General features: G+C 33.2%; 2 protein-coding genes across 3 annotated transcripts; both read right to left on the bottom strand.

Annotated features, from left to right (window-relative positions):
* Positions 1-470: 470 nt before the first annotated feature.
* LOC133800647 (pentatricopeptide repeat-containing protein At5g46460, mitochondrial-like) lies at positions 471-7037 on the bottom strand. 2 transcript variants are annotated; one of them, XM_062238675.1, is made up of 5 exons: positions 6863-7037; positions 6409-6476; positions 6258-6320; positions 2704-5474; positions 471-1736 (listed from the first exon to the last, which is right to left on the bottom strand). In XM_062238675.1, exon 4 carries the CDS (start codon positions 5317-5319, stop codon positions 3178-3180), a length of 2142 nt encoding a protein of 713 aa, XP_062094659.1. In that variant the 5' UTR covers positions 5320-5474; positions 6258-6320; positions 6409-6476; positions 6863-7037; the 3' UTR covers positions 471-1736; positions 2704-3177. The 2 variants fall into 2 exon arrangements, with proteins under 2 accessions (XP_062094659.1, XP_062094660.1); XM_062238676.1 differs by adding an exon at positions 5952-6035 and having other exon boundaries at positions 6409-6930.
* A 12535-nt stretch (positions 7038-19572) lies between these two features.
* LOC133799332 (receptor-like protein EIX2) lies at positions 19573-22314 on the bottom strand. The gene has a single exon (XM_062237352.1). The coding sequence runs from the start codon at positions 22312-22314 to the stop codon at positions 19573-19575; it is 2742 nt and encodes a 913-aa protein (XP_062093336.1).
* Positions 22315-27185: the final 4871 nt, after the last annotated feature.

Genomic DNA, 27185 nt, shown 5'->3' with positions numbered 1-27185 from the left:
TTAGCATGTTTTGCTTACTTGTGAATGACACTGATAAAAAATATGACATAAACCAACTTTTATAAAAAAATATGAGAAAATAAACTAATAAAAGTAAAACTTCTTACAAAAAAACCATATTTTTACACATTTTATTAAAAATCTCATACAAAATGTAATTTCCTCTATAATTAAAGAAGGTCGGGCCTAGCTGTTCGGCCTAGCCCCCCTCCCCCACTAAATAAGGGATTCAATATTTTAAAAATACCATTTTTATATACCTGAAAGAACAACATCATCATCATCATCATTAGCATTTCATTATTTTGGCTTAATTATAGACTCCTTCACAGGCATCTACTTAAGCAAATATTGATCAATATTTGGAGGCCTTTTGGGGTAGAGACCAAAATCATAAAAATTAATGGTTTTAGGTTTTAATCTCAATTAATATCCGTTATTAGCACTGATCATAACATTAAAAAAGAGTGTTAAAACCATAACAGACCATGCATGCATGCCAATAATCTGATTCAAGATTGTGACATTTACATTATGAATACTCTAAAATAAAATTACATCAAAACCCCATTTTTAAGAATAGTCTCTGGTCTATATACTCACTCAACCAATGCTTACTCTAGTTGAATCTAATCAACTCATCAACCTCCTCTCTCATAGCACTTATTTTCTCATCACATCTTCTAACAAGATGAAAAGACTCAAGAAAAACTTCCTTCTGAGAACAAATATTACTATTTGAAGAGTAGATGTTGTTCATAACATGTGAGCACATCAAAATCATCAGGAAGAGTTGACGCATTAAATATTCAAATTCAGCTTCATTCATGGATAAGACTACAGCTCCTGCCTCAGCTACCACCATTTTTTCTTCTAGTAAAAACAGTATCCGGTACACCACCAAAGGCACCTTCCCTTGCTCTTGTTTTTTAAGCTCTTGAAGCTTTGTGATGATCTCCATTGGGTACTTGTTAAAAATAAAAACCAGATCATTAACCAGAACAAAGATCTCTCTCTCAACATAGCACAACCACTGCAACAACTCATGATTAGCTTCCTCCATCTCTACACCGAATTCACTCGAGTTTCTGATCTCGTTGATCACCTGCAAGAACTCACCAAGATTGCTCTTAATTTCCATTAGATTTCCATCAATCATGTAAATAATCTCTGCCGGTGACCTGTGATCAGTTGACAAACACAAAGCTTCTTCCTTCTTCAACTTCCTTATGATCATCTCTTCATGTTTCGCCCTTTCAAGATTGTTGAATCCATAAATATTCATCAAAACCTCAGTCATACTCCACTCCTTCACTTCCTCTTTACAAGAAAAACAAACTCTTTCTTTAGTATCAAGTCTCAAAGCCAACTCTTTCATCTTCTCAGAATGAATGTCAGCCTTTGTAATCCAGTTCTTGATTTCATGCATCACAAGTAAGAGGACTTTGTCGTCGGTTATCATCTCCCTTGGAGGGAGGAGATTGTGAAGTTGGTCTTGGAGGAGTTGTAAGTGGGTGTAGTCTTCAGAATCTTGTGGATCAAGTAATTGAGAGAAGATCATTATGGTCCTAGTGAAACCCCTCTTGAGCAATGAATGACTGTAATTGAGATGGTTGAGTTGTTGAGTTATGGCATTGAGTTTGAGTTGATCACCATTTTGCTGGTTCTGTTTGGTGATTATCTCAACCTTCGAATCTTCTATCCTCTTGTCCACCATTTTCACTGCACCTAAGAAACTTGAAACCATGTATTGAAAATAAAGATAAAAATTGAGATTAGCCATGGGAACAGAGAAAGAGAGAGAGAATTTGAATAAAATAATCTGACTTCAAGAATATGTATATTTATATAAACACTTTCTTGGTGAGAAAGTAAAGGGTTTGTTATTTCTTGAGGAATTAAAGGGTTAGTTATTTTTTGAGGAATTAAAGGGTACGTTATTTCTGTTATGTTCAATGTACATTTAGTTGAGAAAAAAATTAATTAATTTTTTAAGAGTATTTTAATGAGTTTTGCTCGATTAGAAGTTTAGAAAGAATGAGATATCGTTGTTGTTCAAGAGGAATAATAATAACAATATAATAACCATTATTGCTCTTTTTATGCTTTATTTCTTGTTAATAAAAAGTCATTAACTGACAAACACATAGCATTATGTAAATGTCCAAACAGAAAAAGAATTAATATTAGCAATACTACCATCACAAAAAGATTAAACCAAATATGTTTCATTCTTTTGAACATAATTTCCTTCTCAGATATAATGGACTGATGAATCATCTTGTATAGTTACAGCATTAAATAACCTCATATCAATTTCTTTTAAAAAGACTCTTAAGCCTTCACCACTAACAGAGTCCTTTCTTCTGTTTTTTCCTAACTCAGTTGAAGTGAGACGGTGAATAGGTAAGGTGGGAGTGGGTAAAAGAGGTGGGGATTGGTCTGGTTTGGAATGGCTTTGTTGAGATGAAGGGTGAGGTGGGGTGTGGTGGAACTGGATGGTGTTTGGGCAGGTCTATTAGTGGACTGGTTGGCAGAGTGTGAAGTCTGTTATGTGTCCTCTCTTCGGGCTTTGTAAACTCGAGCTAACTCAAAGGACTCCATCAAATAAGGAGGTCAAGAAAATAACAGTTCTCTATGGATTTTCATATTTGAACCTGAAATGAGTAAAATAATCAATAGAGGTTCAGAAATACCAGTTACCTTATTCATCAAATCTTCAAACTTCAAATGCAAACAGCAACGGTAGTGGTTTGTGTCATCTTCGAAAGAGTACCTTGATGGTCTTCATAGCAGTACTATCTTTGTGTACAGCTCTAACAAATCTCAAAGCCAACTATTTTCTCTTCTCATTAAGCATGGATTGATGGCTGCCCATTTTTTCATTCCACATTTTGATCTGTCGCATCACAAGTATGATCCGTGGAATGAAATATTGACTATTATCTGAAATCAAGACACTCGAAATACAGATCATAACATACTCAGTCTGATCGAGTTTTAATTCAAAAAATTCATATCAGAAAAAATCAATCACTGGGAATTCCTTAAGAATGAAAATATGTAATCACCAGGCAATAAAGTTCTTCTCAATCATGTCTTTCCATTCCTTGGACATTCTCAGACCTACTCGTATTTCATTCATTTCAAGAAAAAGGATTCCACACATATTTCATACTACCAGTAATCACCACAAGAACAGATGCCATTGCTAAAGTGATGAAATCGGCTTGAATCTCTTAAAACGATGTTGCGTCCAACAATCTTTGCAATAAGCCTGATGGCAGAATGACAATCCCCACATACACGAAGGTTCTTCATCACAGTTATTGCACTCCCCTCAGGGGTACTAACCAAGCAAAATGCAATAGCAAGCCTCTCACTATGGTAAGACAACATCTCTTCCTTTTGTTCAGCCTCCACATCATGCAGAGCAAACTTCTGATCAGGAACATAACCACATTCCTTCAGCCTAACTCGCAACCAATCTAGTTTTCGATATATTTTTTCACTGAGTGGATGAGACCTATCACCAGAAAGAAATTCATGTCTGAATCCCCTCAGAGTGACCCAACTAGAGCCTGGTTGTTTTACAACACCATTGTGCTTCATCATCATTCGAATTCTTGAGACGTCACTCCATCTGTTTGCAGAAGCATAGATATTCGACAACAATACATAAGCAGCACTACAATGTGGTTCCAGTTCAAAAATGTTCTTTGCAGCTCTTTCAGCCACATCCAAATTAGAATGGCTCCTACAAGCGCCAAGTAAAGCTAGCCATACCATGGAATTTGCTTCAAAAGGCATGTTTCTAACTAACTCCTCTGCTTCTTCCAACTTCCCACATCGGCCTAAGACATCGACCATACAAGAATAGTGTTCGCGCTTCACCTCAAAAGTTTTCGCTTCACTAAAAAATTTGAAAAAGCCTTTTCCTTTCTGTAACATCCCGGAATGGCTACAAGCAGAAAGCAAGCCCGTAAATGTGATTTCATCTGGCACGACCCCCACACGCATCATTTGGCTGAACAGAGTCAAGGCCAATGTCCCACAACCATGTTGTGCGCATCCCATGATAAGGGAATTCCATGACACAATGTTCTTCTCACCAATCCTCATAAACACAGAAATCCCATCACTTATATTACCACATTTACTATATAAGACAATAAGAGAATTACCCACAAATACATCAGTTCCCAAACCTAGTTTTATAGCCACTGAATGGATTTCCTTGCCTCTATCAGGAGACTCCAATGCACAAGATGCATTCAAAGCACTGGTAAAAGAAGACTGATTTGGAAGGACACCCAATTTCATCATATCTCGAAAAACTTCTAATGCATTTTCAGGCTTGCCATTCAAGGCAAATCCAGTTACAAGGGCTGTCCAGACCGCCACAGTTTTGTGCAGTTTTTCTTTGAAAACCTTGCAAGCACTCTCTACTTGCTTACAATTTGCATAAAAGGTTATAAGAGAAGCAGATAAATACTCGTCAAAGAAGTAGCCTAACTTGACAATTTGACCATGAATTTTAACACCCAAATATAAAGCCGGTACTTTTGCCGAGGCAGTCAAGGCACATACCAACGTGGTTGAAGTGGGTTTGAAACCAGAACACATCATCTTTTGGAAGAGAGACAAAGCTTCATTACTCTTGCCATTCTGTTCAAGTCCACCGATCATCGAAGTCCACGAAATTACATTACAGCAAGGCATTACCTCAAACAAGTTAACAGCATCTTCCACTCTACCATTACTAAAATAACCATGTACCATCGAATTCCAAGCAGCCACATCCCTCGTGGGCATCTTATGAAACAAGATCTCAGCCATCTCAACTTCCCCAAACAGCATCAACCCATGAATCATTGTCGTCCAAGAAACAACATTCTTTCCAGGCATGTCATCAAAAATCTCTGCAGCCTTAGACAACTCCCCACAATCCAAACACCCTTTAATAATTAAATTCCAAGAAACTGCATCTCTAACAGGCATTTCATCGAATAGTTTCAATGCATCATCCAACCGACAATTTCTAGCATAACCAGATATCATCATCGAGTACAAATACACATTCGGATAAGGAATTTGATCAAACACTTCCCGAGCTTCATCGACTCTTTTATTCCTAAGATAATCTGAAAACAACAACTTGTAATTGGGATCACTCAATTTGGCATAACTCATCGAACCCATAAAGCCTCCTAAGGATTTAAGAGAAGGTTTGTAAGAATTAGAGTTTAGGGTGAAGGAGAATAAGACTGAGAAACATGACATTCTCATCGATCGAAAATGGCCAGGAAATCTCAGCATCTCTAAAGATTAGTGACAACAGAAACTGTTATTTAAATGTGGTATTTAAGGGATCTGAAAGCTTCCAAGCTGAGAGCTTTCTGAGCTACATACACAGTCTGCCATGTTCACCAGGCCTTACATACTTGGTGCTCCAACTATCTGTTTCCACATATCTGCGTGATATAAAATTTACAATACCATTCAGAGACGAAAACAAAAATGCCTGCACCCCCAAACACAAAAAGTATTATTGAAAAAATATATATTTTGAAACTAAGCTCTTTGCCTAACACTAGAATATTTAAGGACCAGAAAACTATAACAATTGTTATGTAGTTGCCTAGGAGAGACTCGAATATCAGATCTTGTGGAAGCAAACCATATGCTTGACCATTTGAGCTATTGTACTAGGGTTAATTTTAAACAAACAACTAAGTTTCCATTTGAACCCATAAAACTCACAAAAAGAAAACATTCAACAAGCTTAAGCTATGTGGAAACTTCAAGGTGTCATCTGAAAAAATTTATCATTTTTGTTATTTATCTTTCTTTTCAAATTTACAATTTTTTTAAAAAAATATTCTATATAGAGTATACAACATACAACATATCTATAAAATCAAATGAGTACTATGAATGAATGATATTACCAGTTTTGAATAACACAGTCTGCTATGTTCACACCAGAGCTCACCACCACAAGTAGATTTGCCCAATACAAGAGAACAATTCCCCTGATATAACCCATTTTCAACTATTCATAATCAAAACTAGGTGTTTGGTTATGAAACTCAACTCATTCTTTCAACATCTCATAACAAAATGAGAGGAAACACTCACTGCCTGCCTATACAATTATCAAAATGTCTTCTTTTAAGTAGTGAAATGTTTGTACAGATAGCATTTTCACACTGATTGTATTAGTATACACTAAACAGAAGTTGTCAATCCATTACCATTTTGCTTCATCATCAGCTCCATCCATTGCTATGAAAAAGTTGTAAAGCACTCCAACTTCACTGGAAACACAGCAACAAAATTATAATAATAAAAACTAAAGCAAACAAGAAATTCCCAAATTGTGAAGAGAAGGTCTGAGATTTTCACCAACAAACAAGAAATGACTCCTCAATCACACACACCCAGCCACTTCTATCTTCCTCTACTTATAAAGTCTGTGATTTTAAACATGTTATTAGTATTTGATAAATATCAGTAACACCCTCAATGGGAGCATGAAAAAATAAAAAAACAGTAAAAAAAAAAATTATTTATTCAACTTCAAACGTATATGTATATATGAAAACACCCTCTTAACATATCATAGTGAGTGGCAATAATATCATTTTTAATTTAAAATTAAAGAAAATAAAAATGTTGGACAAAATCTGTGTGGGTAATTTCATCGAACACTTGGGGTGCACAAATTTATCCATGCTTGGGAAATAATAACCAACCAGCAGCAACTATAAAAGACAACAAATTACGTAATATTGCAACATTTCATTCAAATCGGTTGAAAATAACGACTGTAAATAAGAATCATGACAAACTTACACACCGCTCAAGATTGAGGGCCCAAAAAATCCAATGAGATGAGCAAACCATAACTATATACGATATGTAATAAATAGTATTTTTGCCATGAACTATGATCACTATATAGTATTATATGATTGTGACTCTGAATGATTAGTAATGTTAAAAATTCTCCTTAATTATGCACATTACTGAAATTCTAAGTGGCTGACAAACTAATGATGTGGTATTGAAATAATTAGCAATTTTATCCCTCAAAATTTGACCACTATTAAATTGTGTCATTTTTATTAAAACTATTTTTTTTAAATAATAATTATATCCTTAAAAACTAAAAAAATCATTTAAAAAATTAAGAAAATAAACAATACTAGAAGTTTTAAATTAATTAAATAAAATTTTAAATATTCAAAAATTAAAAATCTAATTAATAACAAATAATATTTTTATTTACTTTTTTTTACAATATAAATAAATTTATCTTAAAATAAAAATTAAAAATAAATCCTAAAACAAAGTTTGTTCACCTTCATCCTCCTACTCTTAAATTGAAAGTTTTTTTTTTTATTTAAGTCTTCCAGCATTTGTCCTTATCTTTAATTTAATGTTTTTTCTTTATTTTAGTATTTATTTTAAATTTTCATTCTAAAATAAATTTATTTTATATTGTAAAATAAAAGAAAAACTAAAACTAAAAAAAATATTTGTTATTAATTAATTTTTTTATTTTTTTTTTAAGAATTTGATTATTATTTTTAGAAAAAAATTAATAAAATGAGTATTATTTGGTAGCGGTCAAAGTTCAGGGGCAAAATTGTCAATTATTCTACACATGACAGTATCACATCAACATACAAAATGCCACATCATCAATCTGTTAGCCACCTAGGACGAACCAAAAAGTAATAAAAACTAACATAATTACTATAGCACGAAATTTTTTACTTCCGTACCAAAAAATAATTGAAAATTACAAAAATACTACTTCATCTCTCTCTCTCGCACGCGACACGGTATACTCTCTGTCAAGGATTACCCATGGCGACTTCCAGCTGCAACAACATCCAATCTCCACTGTAAACAACAACGAAACAGCAGCCAAAAACTCTATCATGAAACTGACGACGATTTCGAATCCAAACAACGGTGATGGTCGACCTAAAACAACAACAAAGCCACAGATGATTACGATCTGAAACAACGCCCAACTACATACAATTCAGATCTGAAAAACAATACGACAACAACGATAGATCTCATCTGAAAAACAAACCCACATCTACAACCCGATCCCGATCCTGATCTGAGAAACCAGCAACAACAATGACGTACTGTTTGATTTTGGGCAGAAAGGTTTACAACAAAAAGACAATAACAACTATGTTGAAAATGGCTAGACACATTCAATTTCTGGAAAAAAAAAATAAGTTAACTATAAGGTAAGTAGCAAAAAACCCCAACAAAAACTAAAAATTAATTCATCAAAACTATCTGAATAATCTCATAATCTTTGCTTCAATTTTGTAAAAAAATTCAGATCAAGAAAGAAATTGTTGGAAAATAGTTGCTGTAACAATTAATTTCATTAAAACAACACAACCAGGTATGTATTTTTCATATAGATTCTCTTCATTATTCATCCAATTATGGTGAAAAAATATATTTGATATTTATGCTAACAAATTTACTAAAGAATTTAGACTGTACATATTATTTTTTGCTCTTACGTTGTTTTACAGTTGTTTGTAAGTTATTGCATTAATAACTCTGCTATTTAACATTTCATCAAATGGAAATAATACCAATACTGATTCAGAGAAACAGAAAATGGGATGACAACAAGAATTACGTTGATTTTGAACCTAGTGGGGAATTGATACCTAGAAATTGCAAATATGAAGAACTTGTGCATACATTGTTGTTGCAGTTACGTTGCAACCCTGCAACAACACAAATGCAACTACAGTATCAAGTGAAGGACGGCTACCCACCCCTCAAAATAGTGGATGATGCAAGTCTCCTTTTCTACTTGCAGCTAAAAATGAACGAGTCTGACTTCACAAGATATCCACTATGTGTGAACACAGTAGACAACATGGCAACAACATCAAATCAAATTTCATTCTACGCATATAAAGAGCCAACAATAACAGCAGAACTGGCGATGATTGAGAATGGACCACGAACAGCAGAATCAACAATAAAGCAACAAGAATGTGAAATCATAGAATAAATCAATGAAACATTTGACTTCATTGACTATGCAAAGTTAGTCACTGCAAAAATGTTGGAACAACTAAAGAATAACAAGAATAAGGACCTGCCGCTTGACAATATAGATTCACTTGTAATCACAAACCTCCGCCATCCCGAAATCGAAATTGGTCAGATCTTCAAAGACAAGGAAACACTAAAAAGTGTTCTCAACTACTTTGCAATAACAAACCACTTCCAATACAAGGTGTTTAAATCATTCTCTAGAAAATACAACATTATTTGTTTGGACAAAAACTGCAAGTGGTCCATAAGAGCATTAATGAATGGAACAACACAAGCATTCATCATCAGAAAATAATACAAAATACATACATGCTATTTGGAAATCAGATTCGGTGATCAACGACAAGCAACATCAAAATTAATAGGCAACTACATAAAGCTAAAGTTCCTTAACCTGATGAAGTCTGCATATGGAGGAGCATTGCTCTCTGCTAGTGCGCAATCAACAAGTCATGGGAGTGGTTTTTCACAAAATTAAGATAAGCATATGGAGTTAGAGAAGACCAGTGTATAATATCAAATCGACATGAAAGCATAATCAAAGCAACAAACAAATTTTTCCCAGAAATAACACATGGCTACTGCATGTTCCACCTGTTAAGCAACCTGAAAACAACCTACAAGAAACATGCCAAGGAATACAGTGTACCTTTCTTTGTTGCAGCAACCGCGTACACAGAAAAGAAATTCGAATATCATATGAAGGAGCTTGACAACTTGGATAAGCGAATAAGACCTTATTTGTATAAAATTGGATATCATAAATTGTCAAGATTTTACTCCAAAAACAGAAGGTACTCGGTAATGACTTCCAATATTGCCGAGTCACTTAACGCAGCCGCCGTGGCAGTTAGAGAAGTACCTGTCACAACACTTTTGGAGTGTTTGCGTGGATTACTCAAAGATTGGACATACACTAATAGGAAACTAGCTCAAAAAACAATGACAAGATTGACACCAGTTGCAGAACAAGCACTCACCAACAACTTCATATACTCTTTGAGATTAACTGTAAGATTGATCAATTTTTTAGTTTTTTTTTTCAATTATTTCTGCCAATCATTATTGTTGCTATTGTGTTGCTCTAATGTTGCCACTATACCTATACAACATATAATACAGGTAAAGCCAGCAAATGAATATATGTTTGAGGTATTTAAAGAAGATAAGTCATGGATTGTAAATCTTAAAGAACAAATTTACACTTGCAATAGATTTCAAAAGGATGAAATGTCATGTGGTCACGCTCTTGATGTGATGAAGGAGATGAAATAGACCCCTACGATTATTGCTCTCATTACTACACAACAAAATTATGGTTAGAAACATACGATGCAACTGTGTATCCAGTAGGGAAACAACAACATTGGGAATTACTAGACTTTTTCAAAGACATCATAGTGTTGCCTCCATTTGAAAGAGGGAAGGTTGGAAGACCAAAGAAAATAAGAATTATAGCTGCTTGGGAAACTAAAAATAATAACAAGTGCAGCAAGTATGGACAAAGAGGTCATAATAGGAAGACATGTCGAACCCGACCACCAAGAAGTTGAGAATAATAACACAGCAACACAAAAAAAGATCCTAGTTTATCAAATCACCTAAATAAATAACATTGGTTTCAATTTTTTTTTATTTTAAACACTTAGAAATTGGAAGGAAATTGATTAATTCTTGTTGCTCCCTTGTTTTAAAATGAAATGTTTTTTTTTTTATTGTCTTTATAGATTTTGGGACATATGCATCATACTGATATTAAGTCATAATTATTGATGACCAGTTATTCTTTTTAAAACATAATTGCTTATATTATGAGGATGTGTTGTCTTGTTGCCATATAGTTGTAATAGTCAAATAAACAAAAATGACAAAGAATAGAAAGATGAAAGTCTGGAAATATATTGAAAAGGAAATAGAACCAACAAGATAACTGTTACCAAAATAAACCAAGAAAATAGACTATCATCTAGAAAACTGAAATTACATTAAAAAAACACAATAAAACACAATGTTTGAAGTTGTTCTATTGTTGCTAAAGAGTTGTTACAAAGTTGACAAAAAAAAAAAAACACAATCATCAATCCTTCAAACACAGATTTTTGCACTTTCTTCCAACTTTTTACTAACTTTTTTAGGAGACTTCTTTCGAAGTTCAGGTTGACTAGCAACGTTCTCTATTTGCTTCATTTTTCCATAAGAATAAAGAAGAACAGTCAATCTAGAATGGTGATCTTCAACTGAAAAATCACTTGATGGAATTTCCTTGCAATCAGCAAAATACTCAACAAAATATGCAACAAAAATACCACAATCACTGCAAAATAGATATCATTTAATGGATTAGTAAAATGTAAACAAGCATTAAAAATATTAAATAGAACAAATAAAAAAAACATAGGACATTACTTACTTGTCCTCTTGTTGAGGCAATCCATCAACACGAACAATAGAAAAATGAGTCTTGGAATCAACAGAAATTGCACTAGGGTCTTTTCTAATATTGTAAAAATTCAGCAACTCAAAAAACAATGGCAGCAAGACAGAATATGGCTCCATAGCTGCCATAGATGCAGCTTCATACTGCCCAGAATTCAATGAGTTATACATGTAAATAATCATTTCCCTTATATTCAAACACCCTATTATCCAATGGCTCTCCATCCTCATATTGATTGGAAACAAAAAATATGGTCACACTCAATCTATGGTTTACCACACTTAAGCTTTTACCTTTCATAAACTGAGCAACTGAATGCCTAAGGTTAAGAACTGATGCATCCTGATTCTTTTGCAAAAATTTATTATACATCTTTTGTTTCACCACTATTGCTTTATTGTATATTTTGTTTAGAGTTGTATTTCTCTATTCTCTTCTTCTACTTCTTCTCTATATTTATTTGTATTTCCAGTCATAGAGTTCTAATTTTATTTAATCAATTATTGTGTTATTCGTACTATTTTGTTTTGAGTTGTAATAGTTCATCTATATTCCATTGAGGTAATATCTTTTCTATATAATAAGTGTGTAGATAACGGAAATTCTTGGTTTTAACGGTTTTTTATTTTTTTCTGTTAATTTTAATGGAATATTTTTATATTTAACGGTAGATTGTAAACATGACTTAAACTTAAATAAAATAAATAATTAAACAAATTAAAATAGGATATTTTAGAGATATTTTACAATGATAATTATTTAAAAATAATAAAACTATATATTTTATAACTTAAATAAAATTTAATTAAACATATAATATATAATTTTAGTTGTCACTGTCAAATTTAAAAACTAGAACAAATATAAACTTAAACAAAAATAAATAATTTAATTAATTGAAAAATTATATTTTTAAGATATTTTATGATAATTTAAATAATTAAATCATATTTATTTAAAAATAATAAAGGTATACATCATTTTTTTATCTTATAAATTTCTGTCATAGTTTGTTTTTTATCAAGTGATTGGAGCTTTTTTTCTTCATCAAATTCACCAAAGGACATTATGAGATATATTAGAAACTAAAAATAGTTGATGGATGTATACTATTGTCTACACTATGACTTTTTCTATTCATATATTATTTTTATTATTAATTTCTTTTTAAATATTATTGTATTTTATATATATTATGTAACTATGTAAATATATATCTATGTCAACATTGTGTTTAGATGTCATATATGTAGATATTATTGATATAAATATTTATATATACTATATAGAATTATAATTCATTATATTATATATATATATATTTTTTCAAAAAAAAAATAGTGAACCAATTTTTATTAAAATTATAGACAATGTTAACAAATTTAAAACTAAACAAACGTGCAATACGCGTTGTTTCTACCTAGTGTATATATACATATACTAAATACAAACAACATGCAATATGCACGTTTGCTTAGTTTTATTTATAAAATTTATTAATTATTTTTATTAAATTTATATTAATATCATATAAATTTTGAAATAAATATCCTATTTTAATTAAATAATTTATTTAATTTTGTTTAAGTTTATATTTGTTCTAGTTTTCGAATTTGGGAGTAACAACAATAGATTATATATTATATATTTAATGTAATATTAAATATTATAGGTAGATTTTAAATTTAAATTTTTTGCTAGTTTTTTTTTTTTTTAAAAATAATAATTTGTTGCTAATTCACAGTAGATTATATTATATATTTAATATGATATTTTAGTGAAGAGTCACTTCCAATGATGATTTTTTGTAATTCTTTTGTTTATTTTTCAATTTATATTAATACTTGTAATTAAAATAATATTAAGGTTTTGATTAAAAAAAATTAAAATAAATATATATCATCCCCTCTCTAGCAATTAATTGAATGAGTCAACTTATTCCATGCCACACCACGTTGTTCTCTCAAAATTATTGACAAAGGCTAGGCTTTGAAATTTTCATGTTTTAATTCCATGTTGTTAATTTTACATAAATATTGACATGGTAAATTTATTTATAATATTTTACATTTTAATAATATCAAGTTTTACATGAATTATTGTACTAGTCTAGTTTTACCTATTAATTTTGTTTTATGTTGTCAAATTTCGAATATCTGGAGGCTATTAGTGAAGAGTTGTCGCACTTCCAATGATGATTTTTTGTAATTCTTTTGTTTATTTTTCAGTTTATATTAATACTTATAATTAAAATAATATTAAGATTTTGATTAAAACAAATTAAAATAAATATATATATTAAACTAAGTAGTTGTTATAAAATTAAAATTTATAAATAGGAATTCTACTAGCTAGGTGTTGTAGGATCCAAGTTCTGAGGCTCCACCTAGTCTAGTCAAGTGCTCCTCTAAGACTCATATGAGTCTTAAGGGAGGACTTAACTGTACGCAAATGTGGAAGATGTACAACAACTGTTACACACTGTCCCTTTAGCCAATGTATTGCCAACGTATTTGCAACACATACAAAAGTCATTATTGCTGACAAGTTTTTGCCACGTCAATTTTTGTGATGCATTTATGTGTTAGCTAATATCCACTCATGGGAGGATTCTTTCATTGTTTGCCAATTGTATTACATCAGCAATACACGTGTTACACAAAAACATCCACATTTTAAAATTAGAGATCATCCATATCAATAGACAGTTAAATCTAAGACAAAAATAGAAGAATTAGCAAAAAATGACGGCCAAGTAAAACAACTAAAATATGAAATAGTAAATTTATCGATTTAGAGCCTTACAAAATGTCTCCCGAAAAAAATAGGTAATGTAATTTCAATTTTTTAATTATAATTTTACTATTTTTTTTATTGAAAATTTATTATCAAATCCCTAATATATAAAATTCCAAAATATAGGTATATATTAGTAGTTGCAGCTAAAGATGTAACGACAGTATATGGAATAAAAATGATCCAACAAATACATTTCATTGATAAGATCGTAAAGAAATCCAGCTAATGGTGCAGCCAAAAGCAATAAGAGAAGCCTCGAAACCCCGCCCACTTCGAAAGCTATTAGAGCAAAGTAAGGGAAAGAGCTTCGCCCTCTTAGTAATGTCTCGTCCATGTCGGCTGCCCTCGTATGGTTTTCTCGTCCTGTTGATGAACATTTTTCTACAGTTGGGAACACACTACTTATTGAAGTAGCCATAGTAAAGGTATTATAGTATGAATATGTGGAGAATAATGAAACTTGGTTTTTCTTTTTCTTATGTATGTACTTTTTATGTTGAAAAAGGGTATGGTTATATGGAGATGTAGTTGGAGAAAGACAAGGTTTGTATTTGGTGTGTGCATAGACTAATAAGATCAAGACAAAAGAAAGTTTATAATAACAACAAAAGGGTTGTGCTGAGATTTCCAAGAAAGAATTGTGAGAGAGAAAATGTTTCAAACGTTATATATGGTTGATATACAGACTTTTATTTACAATAAAATGTAGAATTATATAATAGAAATAAAAAATTCATTGATTATTAAAACTAAAAGTATAATATACAACTAATCATTATCAATTATATAATTGTAATGCCCCGAATTCTCCGATGTGTTTAACGGCATGAATAGTAGGTCGGGAGGGCCATACTTGCTTAATTATGTTATTAATTGATAAATGCATGTATATGCTGATTATATTATGATATGATGTGAAATGCATGCATGTGAGTCCATATTTCTTATTACAGGGGTGTGATGGTAATTTGGCCCGTTGAGGGTAAATTGATTATTTGTACGCATGTTGGTGATATATTTTGAGACCACATTATGATGTGGGTTTGTTTGAGCCATTTGGCATGAGACGATCAAGGAATGTTAATTATCGGTTTGGTCATAACAGGCTTAAGCTCGGGGCTCCAGGTGAGTCTCGGGGTGTTTTAATGATTAGAGTGTTACCGGGCATTAAAGGGTAACGAGATGTGAAATATTGGTGTTTGAGGATATTGAGATTAGCGGGAATTGGGAAGCGTTAATTATGATTAACGGTGTAGGTGGAAAGTGCCAAAATTACCCTTGAGTGGTTTTAGAAGCTTTAAAAGACCTAGGGGTATTTTGGTCATTTGGGGTTTGGATATATATGGTTTAGATGGCTGTAGAAACCGTACAAAACAAAGAGTGAACTTTCTCCTTCCCGTGCATCCATTTCTCTCTTTCCTTCTTTGGAGTTTTGAGCTCAAAGGGTGGAATCAAGCTAAGAGATCAAGGGGGCTAAGGTTTTAGGCTTGGTTCAGCTATTAGAGAGGATTTAATTTCAGGTTTGAGGTGAGTTTATCCATTGAGTTTCTGGTTTATCTCTGTTTTCGTTTTAAGTTTTTAAGTTTTGGTTTCTTGATAGAAGTGTGGATTTGAGGAGGTTTTAATTGGTGTTTAGGTTGGGTTTTGATGAGGGGAAGTTGTGGGTGATGTTTAGAGGTTAAATTGGGTGTTAGGTTGGTGTTTTGGGTTGGTTCCAAGGGAAAACGCAGGAGGAGGCTTGCTGGTGCGTGCTGAATTCTGGGCAATTTAGCTTATTGAGCCGCGACCCATGGTGCCTGTCAAGATGTGGCTGCCTCTGTTTGGAGGCGCGCCGCGGCGCAGCTGGGGAGGGTCGCGGCCCAACAGGGCAATTTTGGCCAGAAAAGTGTTTTTAGCATGGGGATTCAAACCTAAGGCCTCGGGGTTGAACCTGCTACCCGGTTGAGTAGTGTTTGATGTCCCAGAGGTTAGGTTTTGGTTTGGGAACCTTTTATTGTTCATTTTATTGATGGAATCCCATAATTGATTATGACCACGTAACTGCTAAAGGACCAAAAAGTTGATCGTTCTCAGGGTTGTTCTTTTATTCATTCTTGCTCGAACCAGAGGTAAGAAAACTGCACCCCAAGTGTGACATGCATGGATACTCGTGAGGCATGTTGGTTGTGTAATATGGACATAGATTGAATATAGAATGCTTAGCATATGTTGCTCACTTGTGCATGGTACTGACTTATTAGTCAGGTTTGGTAAAGGTGCTAGTATCAACTGTGAAGTTGTGACTCATTAGTCAAGTTCGGCAGTGGTACTGGGCACCGGTCACGTTGCACTGACTCATCAGTCAGAATTGGCAAAGGTGTTAGTATCAACTGTGAAGCTGTGACTTATTAGTCAGGTTCGACAGTGATACTGGACACTGGTCACATAGCGCTGACTCATTAGTCAGAACGGCCTTAGCGTGTATCACGCAAGCCAACAAAGATTAGATCTAATCGACTATTAGTATTGAATGACTCAAAGAGCATTAATGCCAGACCGACCCCGAGGGTCGATGAATGAAAGAAGCGCTTGGAGACTAGTGGCTTACCTAGCAGCCACTCTCCCACTTGAATCATGTGATGTTCACCCATTTGTTTGAAAGCTTTATGCTCAGTGTGATTATAATGATAATCATTTGATAATGTTATTGAAAGGTGTTATGTTTTCTTGCTGGGCCTTGGCTCATGGGTGCTATGTGGTGCAGATAAAGGGAAAGAAAAGCTCACCTAGCCTTGAGTGGAGAGCTGATGTGGTGATGTGTACATATGCGGCCGCTTGACCACCACGGCCAAGGAGTTCTCAGAGGAACTAGGGGGTTTACCCTATTTTTGCCGCTTAGGTCGGTGGGATTGTAAATTTAAAACTATAATGACCATTTTGAACTGAGAACCACTTGTAAACGTTTGTTTAGCTCTGCAGAGCAGTTTGTAATGAAAATTTACATTTCCTTTTTATTGGTTTTATACCTTAACCTGTTAATTACACTTAGAGCACGTTTTTGACCAAATGACTCAGGTAGTGAGTCAAATTTCCGGTCCACCGTTCACCGTAACTGTTCTGGGGTAACCAGGGCGTTACAATAATAGAAATAAAAATTTCATTTATTATTATGTCATCTTGCGTTGCAATGCATTTTTACATTGCAAGCCACCGTAGTTGTAAGATTATACCAAATGCAAATGAAAATTAGTTTCTTATTAATGCAATATTGCCTAAGGCATTTTTCTAAAAAAAATAAATTCAACTTTTGCAGTTGTTGATGCTTTTATTTTGCAACATTACAAGAAAAAATGTTATCAAATATATTTTATAACACTTTAACAAGTGTTAAGTCTTTTTAAAAGTCTCCACATATGATTACATTTTTTATATGTTACTAAATAGACTGTTACAACATTACTTCAGTGTTATTGTAAATTCTATTTTTGGCAAATTATATTTGACAAAATATTTTTTAATTTATTTCTTGTAATTTATTTATTGTAATCTCGGCATTCAATAGAAGATTATTACATTTTTATTCTGTTCACATTTATATTATGTAATATGTTGATTATATTAATCTATTCTATTTATAGAAGGTTTGACAATATACTTAGCTTTTTAACATATGAATCAAATAATAAATATTGATTTATTTTATATTTGGCTGATTTTATTTGACAATCTAATTCTTATGACCAGATTACAACAGATAGGATCGAACTAATCCTCATCAAAACTGAAGATATGAGATCTTGCAATGACAGCTCAGCTACAGACTAATCTGTAGCTACAGACAGCTTATCTGTTTCATTGGATCTCGGGTGACTTAATATAATTGATATATTATTTAAGAAAATATTTTCTAATGAGTTGTATGCGTTCAGATCTAGTAAAAGCTGTCTTATGTGAGTATATTTGTATATAAATACTTACCAACGCAGTCTTGTCTATATTGACTCTTTTGTGTATATTTGAAATCAATCAATCATGACTTTTTAATAATAAAACCAATTTGTAAATATGCTTTGATCATTCGTCGAATACTTTCTTCAACACTATTTACACAATTGTTCACACAGCAATGGTCAAACGTCTAGTCCTCATTTGTTCTGGAGGTCTTAGTTTTTCCTAGATAACAATCATATACAAAAGCAATATTGACTACTTAACTTCTTGTTTTTTTCTTTGGCGAATATTGTAAGTGTTAGGCAAGAAAACCATGTATTGAAAAACAAAATATTCATAAATAATAAATGAAAATTGGAAACTCATTAATTTAGAAAGACTTATTTGTAGGAATAATTCCGAATTTGCCAATACACAATAAAAAAAAGGTAGAAACTAAATTGAATTGAATTTTATTATTTTGTAAGTTTATTTCGGGGAATAATTAAATGTTACATATATATTTGTATCAGAATAGTGAGTTTGGGACTACTTTGCAAGAGTAGATATATATATTTATAGGATAATTTTTGGGCTTCACTTTAAGTCCTATCGATGGGGCTCTCAATGTTTTCGACCCGTGAATAGTTTTCGACGTGATTTTTTATGATCGTGTATATTGCATCTTGCAAATTTTTAGAAAATTCTGAATAGTTTACAATAATGAAAACTAAGTTCAAACATGTTGTTGCACGCGTGAATAATATTTTTTATGTGCGTGGAAAGCAACATAGCAGAAACTCTGATGGAATGTCTCACAACTCATTATTCTATCTTTCAGTAACTCCATCTATCAGAATTAGTGAGAGCTTGGAAGCATGTGTACTCATTCTAATTTCTCTTCTTTTCTTTTGTAAATCTAGAGTTGTAAATCAAGATTATCAATAACAATGATTAGAGATACATATATTCGATCATTTAAATTTTATAACAATCTATTTATTCCGTATTAAGATTGTTGTTCATCTAGAGAAAGCTTAGAATATAACCCACATTTAATAATAGAATTGGAATAAACAGTAAAAAAAAGTCCACAAGCAAAGTAATCAATGAAAGAAGAGAACTCTTTATGAAACTTTAATATAATATAATATATATATATATATATAAATTGAAAAACTTCAAACAATTTGACTCCATTACATAAAACACTTGAAACCATCTCAACACCACCAATGTCGACGATAAACAACTTGTTCATTATTCAATCAAGAAACTATGATAAAAAGTTGGTGAATTCGAAAAAGTCAAGTAACAAATGACCACATACAAACACCAGCGAACCCAACTCCGAATCCAACCCCAACACCCATTTGAAGCCACGACATATCGAACAGTTGTTCACTTTCTTGAACACCATGCAGCGTTTTATCCTCCGAGCACGACTTTGTCAGAGGAGCTCCACAAAGTCCAAGGTTTCCAGCGAACGCAGAATCATCAAAGCTTTGAAGTTGAGTTGCAGTAGGGATTTTCCCTGATAGCTTGTTATTCGAGAAATCCAAGTGTTGCAGAAAAGACATCTTCTCTAAAGTCGTGGGAATTGTACCAGAAAGCTTGTTGTTGGACAAATCCAGTGCTTGTAGGTTGCTCAACTTACCAATCTCTATCGGAATTGGTCCATACAAATTGTTTCTCGACAAGTTGAGCTGAACCAATTCGACTAGATTTGTTAACTCTTCGGGTATCTGTCCATCTAGTTTGTTGCTTGAAAGATCAATGATTTTCAACAGCTTTAAATTCGTCTGAAACTCGTAATATTTTCCTTTCCACATAATTTGTGCTTCGACTGTATCATTTACAACATAGGCTACTGCATCAGAACTCCTCTCAACCACATATGTATGTCTCAATACGAGTTCTTGGTAATCTTTGTTCCTCATATACGTAAAGTTGTTCGTGCACGAAGGAATAGCTCCGGTCAGATCATTCATTGAAAGGTCTAGAATTTGAATGGAACGAATGTGACATAAGTTTGATGGTATGCTTCCGTGAAATTTATTTGATCTAAGACCAAGGATGATCAAATTTGTTAGTCGTTCCCCGATCCATGTTGGAATTTCTCCTTCCAGTGAATTCTCTTCCACATTAAGAACCTGAAGCTGTGTACAGTTCTGTATCGACGAAGGTAGACTTCCCGAGAAGTTGTTGTACCTCAAAACTAAGTACTGAATATCATACAACAGACCAATCGAGCTTGGGACCACTCCAGACAATTTGTTATTGTCTACCATGAGAAACTTCAAGGACTTGATGTTCCCCCAACAATTAGGAAGGTTGCCAAATATTAAGTTGTTAGAAACATCAAGAAACTGCGTTGCCCCATGCACTGCTTTATTACAGATAAAATCTCTCAGACTAACGAAGTGATTATTAGAGAGATGCAAGTCTTGCACAGCAGATAGAAAATGTGGAATAGGGCCAAGAAACTGGTTTGAAGAAAGATTGAGCAAGTTCAACTTGGAAGCATGGTTGGAAAACCAGGCAGGAATAGTACCGTGAATTCCAGTGTTTGCAATATCAAGAATAGTAATGTTTGATTGGGTTTGAAGCCAGCTAGGAAACTCCGGACCTAACTTGCAAGACCTTAACTTGAGAGATTTTAGGCTGAAGGGTGGAACCCAGTTGGAGTTGAAGTTGAATGTTAAGGAATTCTCCGATATGTAAACTTCCTTCAGCTTGGAAAGTTTGTGAAAGTGGATTTCAGAGACTGTGCCAGTGAAGGAGTTTAGAGAGAAATCAAAACTCTCCAGATGTTGGAGTTGGCCAATACTTTCAGGTAAAGTACCATTAAGCTTGTTACTGTTGATTGTCAACACTATAATGTTTGGCAACATTGAAAGACTGGACAATGGTCCTTCTATTTGGTTACTAGAAATGCCTAGATATCTTAGGAAAATGGGGAACACATTTGAAGTGGGAAAAGGACCTTTTATTCTGTTATTGCTCAATTCCAAATGCTCTAAAGAACTTTTAGCACAACCACTGAGGCTTTCTAGGATTTCACCAAGTGTAGTACTGAATCTGTTGTGATCCAACACTAACTCTTGAAGATTGCAGAGACTTCCCAATGATTTTGGTACTTCACCTTCGAATTCATTGGACGGCAAATAAATAGCCTCTAGAGATCTCATGTTTTCAGAAGAATTTGGAAGAGTTCCTTCAATTTGACTATCATAGAGGACGAGATAAACAAGGCTGGAGCTTATATTGAACAACCAAGGAACTGTTGAAGGATGTACGACACTTCTCAATATCAAAAGTTCTGTGAGAGAATTGGACGAGTTCGTGGAAAGAGATGAGATATCCACAGGTGGAAATAAGCAATGAGATAATCTTAAATTTGATAAAGAGGGAAGTGTTTTGAGACGTTGAAGCCAATTTGTACTAGCTTTGGTCAAATCTGTGTTTCTCAGTTTAAAGGATTCAAGAGAAGTGAGACGAGAAAGCCATTCAAAACTATTATTATCAATCAAGTGACCATAATCAAGGTCAATATAAAGATCGAGGAACTTTAACCTTGTAAGATTCCCAAGCTGGGAAGGAATGATTCCAACAATAGGATTATATGAAAGGTTGAGATATGTGAGTCTAGATAAAGAACCAATAAACTTGGGAATTTTAGTAAAATTGTTGTGACTAAGATCCAAGTAGCTCAAATGTTGCAACTCATGCAATGAATGACCGATTTCACCACCCAATGTTTGATCACTGTTGTTTGGACGAAGATTAAGCATAATAATATGATGAGTTGAGTTGTCACACCTGATTCCTCTCCATGTGCAACAGTCGTCGTCTCTCCCAGTGTTTGTCCAGGACGACAGGAAGAAGTTGGATTTGTAAACCAGGGCTTGCTTAAACTCTAGAAGAGCTCGTCTCTCCTTCTCTATGCACTGGGACTGAGAATTTGCACTGCTAGTACTAGTACTGCTCCATACACCAGACGTGGCTATTACAAACCAAACAACTACAACAACTCTTCTAGTCATCATATTGGGACTTTAATGGTTTGATTGCAAATCTAATTTGTGTGTATGCATAACCTACACACACACATATATATAAGGGACTTTTTGTTGTTGTTCGAACTAAGTTCAAACATGTTGTTGCGCGTGACTAATTTTTTTTATGCGCGTGAAAAATAACATGTTTGAACCTAGTTTTCGGTACTGTAAACTATTCGGAATTTTCTGAAAATTTGCAGGATGCTCTAAATAGCTACAATATACACGGTCATAAAAAAAAGTCACGCCGAAAAATGTTCACGGGTTGAGAAACACTTAAAGCCCTACCGGTAGGCTTAAAGTGAATCCCTGTAGAAGAATTGTCATATATGTATATATACTAGTTACTAAAGCCAGGGCCTAAGGCCCAGGTGATTGTTTGTCACATGGTTAGGGAACGCTGTTCCAGGGTTATGACTCTAAGGTCATGAGGCAGGTTATGTTGGTGACTAGCCACCATGCACCTATCCTGTTCGAACTAATAAAAGTTCACTTATTTATTAAGCCCCGGTGACCCTATCGTCACAAGGCTAAAGGGAGCTGGACCCAACTTAGTGACTTTTGTGACTGTCACCTATTTGTTTGGACTAATAGTCCTGAATGATTATTATGATCATTGTTGATATTATATCATGCTTTATTGTGTTTTCTTGCTAGGCCTTGGCTTATGGGTGCTATGTGGTGCAGGTAAAGGGAAAAAAAAGCTCACCCAGCCTTGAGTGGAGAGCTTAGGTGGTGATGTGTACATGTGCGGCCGCTTGACCACCACAGCCAAGGAGTTCTCAGAGGAACTAGGGGGTTTACCCTATTTTTGCTGCTTAGGTCGGCGGGTTTGTAGTTTTGAAACTGTAATGACCATTTTGAGTTGTAAATAACTTGTAAATATTTTTATGGGCCCATGAACAGTTTTATGTATTCAATAAAATATATCATTTCCTTTTTATTGATTTTTCCACCTTAGCCTGTTAATAACACTTAGAACACGTTTTAACCAAAGGACTCGGGTAGCGGGTCAAATTTCCGGTTCACCGATCACCATAACTATTATGGGGTAACCAGGGTGTTACAGGTACGCTGGACTAGCTCTATGGCTAGTTACTTGAGGCTATCGGCAGAGGCCCAGGTGACTCTATGGTCACGTAGCTTGGGCATAGGGCCTTGGGATTGACTCTGGTCAATTGTTTAGGGCAGCGGCCCCAAATTGGTCCAATGACCACTTGTTTGTAACCGAATGACGATATCTGTAGATTGATATCGTTGGCCATGTTAGATGGGTATCTGGAAGTTTATATTCTTTATTTATGCACATGTTGAGTTTTCTTGCTGAGTCTTGGCTCACGGGTGCTTTGTGGTGCAGGTAAGGGAAAAGGAAAGCTTGATCAGCCATGAGTTGGAAAGCTCCAGCGGCGGCATGTATATATGCGGCTGCTCGACCACCACGGCCAGGGATATCTCAGAGGAACTAGGGTTATAGCCCTGTTTTTACCGCTTAGGCCGGCTGAATGTAGTTTTAAGGAATCTTCACATTTTTAAAATTTTGGGTGTAATATTTTGGGATCCATGTTTGTATGAAACTTTTTATATATGGGTCAACGGTTATTTTGACCAAAATTTTTAACCCTAACCCTTGATATTAATATTAGTACACATTTCAAACCAAATGACTTAGTTAGTAAGTCTGACACAATTTTAAGTACACAGTGTAATGGTCCTGGATTAGGAGGACGTTACATCATATCTCAAGCTGTCATTTGATCCACACCGATCCAAATAGTGAGCCGAATTAAAAGAAAAAAGAAAATAAAAATAAGTTGCATAAGATCTGCATAGTGCAACAAAATACTTGAGATCCAAATAGCAAGTTAAGCCGCACGATATCCAAATAGTGCAAAAAGACACTTGAGATAAAAAAGAATAAGTGAGCTGAGAAATGTCACTTATAATCTAGTGATCAAGAATGGTGAACAAAAATAGCCACCATTTTGAGGGGGAATATTAGAGTATAGTGTCCAACATAGAACAAATGTAAGAATATTAGGTCATTAATAAAAACATGGATAACATTACTAATCACCAATAAATTTAATAGATTGAACCTTATGATTCTTGTTAAAGAGAGAATCACTTGGATTACATGTACAAGGAAACACAAATTGGGATGATGAAATATTATTATGGTAATGCCACCTATGTCCAAATACCATACACAATATTTACACACAATGATAATAATATGTATTTAGTGTTAGCCAATAATATTTTTGAGTGAGAGCACACCAACTTTAAATTATGCTTGGAAAGATTATAATATGAATGTAAAAAATGGTTGGAAGGTTTATCCGATCTGATCATATATGATTGATTATGTGTGTAGTCAAAGTCTTCCACTAACTTATAGCTAGGTGCTGGGGTATGACGTGTGGAAATCTTTATAGACTATTTTATCGGTATGCGGTCAACTAAGCTGAAAGTCTTTAGATGGAACCAATCTTTTTCTCTCTCACAAATAGTCTTATAAAGAGGATAAAATAAGAAAACTTTACCAATTATGCATTTTGATATAGTGTATTTTTTTTAAAAACCAATTTTAATAATTCTTAATCTGCAACCCATTCTTAATCCCAGTAATAATATGTATATTTAAATATTACACATACTGACATGACAGTTTAGCCTAACCAGTCACATTTATCATAATTGAGATTTATTGTTTTAAAAAATAGTGTCAAGTTGTTGTGTGTAAAGTTTGGGTGCATATTTTGGATGCTCATATCATTACTCTTCTTAATTCTTAACTTCGCAAATTTGGGTTAGGGGGTTGAAGAACATAAATAATAATTAAAATTGGAAATTCAAACACAATCATATTCTAAAAATTTAATACATACCGAATCACTAATTTATATCAAAATAATCCAAATCTATTAATTTCATTAAGAGGTTTGTGCAATCACTTGTTGTGCATTGGGTCAAAAGTTAAATCCCCAATATGCAAATCGAGAAATCATGCTTCTTGTTAGAGAGGTGTAGAAGGCTTAGGCGAACTTTTACAACCCAAGCCTACTAACTAAGACCCTTTGACTAGCAACAACACCAATTACAACACCTAGTCTCCTTGACTCTTGATGGTGATGACATTAGCCACTACACGCATAACATCGCCTCCCATGCCGATCTTCGCTCTGGCCATCTCCGACGTCAACCTTCAACATTCTTACATTAAGAAGAGGAGAGACGAATAAAGAGGAAGAAGAAGAGTTTAGGGTAAGATTTTTTTGTTTTATTTTTCATATTAGATTTGAATTTTATTTTAGTTTGATTATAAATATAATTAATCATTTAATTTAAGTAAGTTTTTTTCTTATATTTTTATAATTAAAAAAATTACAAGTTGGACCAATTACAATAAAATACATGTTAAAGTATTTTTTTTCAAAATAATTTTATATAATGATTTGATGACTCGATTACTTATAATTTATGAAAATTTGATCATATTAAAAAAATTGTTGACCAAATATGATTCCAAGGTACCATTTTATAATTTCAGAGTATTACATGTACGTTATTCATAATAGAGACCAAACCTGTATTTTGTTATAATAAGACATTAAATAAAACTTTTAATGGCATAATGAGAGAGAGTATTGGAGTATAGTGTTTCACATGGAATAAGTGTAAAAATATTGAGCGATTAATATAAGAACATGAGAAACTCTACTAATCACCAATTAATTTTTTTAGATGGATCAACCTTATAATTTTTGTCATGGTATCATGAGTCACATCTCTAGCGGACATTTGATCCACACCGATACAAATAGTGAGCCGAATTAAAAAAAATATATAAACTGCATGAGATCTGCATAGTACAACAAGATACTTGAGATTCAAATAACAAGTTAAGCCGCACGAGATCCGCATAATGCAAAAAGATAGTTGAGATAAAAAAAATAGCGAGCTGAAAAATGTCACTTGTGATTCGATGATTCAAGATTTGTGAGCAAAAAATAGCTAACATCTTAAGGGGAAATATTGAAGTATAGTGTCCCACATAGAACAGATGTAAGAATATTAAGCCATAAATAAAAACATAAATAACTTTAGTAATCACTAATTGATTTAATAGATGGAACCTCATGATTCTTGTTTGTGAGAAAGAAAATCACTTGGACTGCATGTACAAGTAAACACAAATTGGGATGATGAAATATTATTATGGTAATACCACCTATGTCCAAATACTATACACAATATTTACACACAATGATAATAATAATATGTATTTAGTGTTAGCCAATAATATTTTTGAGATTCTCCCTTTCACGAGTGCTAGCTTGGAAATATTAAATGAATACAAAAAAGGTTTTATAATTTTTTGGACCCTGTATTTTTTCTTATTATTTGTTTGGACCCTGTGTTTTAAAAAATTACTTTTTGGACCTTATATTTTGTAAAATAGTTAAAATAGAACCATAAACTCAATTTTGATAAAGAAAAAATTGAATATAATAACACAGTTTTTAAGTAGAATAATTTTATTTTTGTTCTGAATTGTTAGTTTGGTAAATTATTTTTTATTTTAGTTAAGAAAATATTGACCAAAATCAAATTTAGGGTTCTATTCCAAAAAAGTATAAACCTTACAAAAAAAAAAAAAAAAGAACTAACTTATAGCTAGGTGGTGGGGTATGATGTGTGGAAATCTTTATAGACTATTTTGTCGGTATGCGGTCAACTAAGCTGAAAGTCATTAGATGGAACCCATCTTTTTCTGTCTCACAAATAGTCTTATAACTTTACCAATTATGCATTTTGATATAGTGTATTTTTTTAAAAAGTGAATTTTAATAATTCTT

This window comes from Humulus lupulus, chromosome 9, assembly GCF_963169125.1.
Source record: "Humulus lupulus chromosome 9, drHumLupu1.1, whole genome shotgun sequence".
NCBI classification, from domain to species: domain Eukaryota; kingdom Viridiplantae; phylum Streptophyta; class Magnoliopsida; order Rosales; family Cannabaceae; genus Humulus; species Humulus lupulus.
The sequence above is the reverse complement of the archived record's forward strand: the minus strand, read 5'-3'. Positions and strand labels throughout refer to the sequence as shown.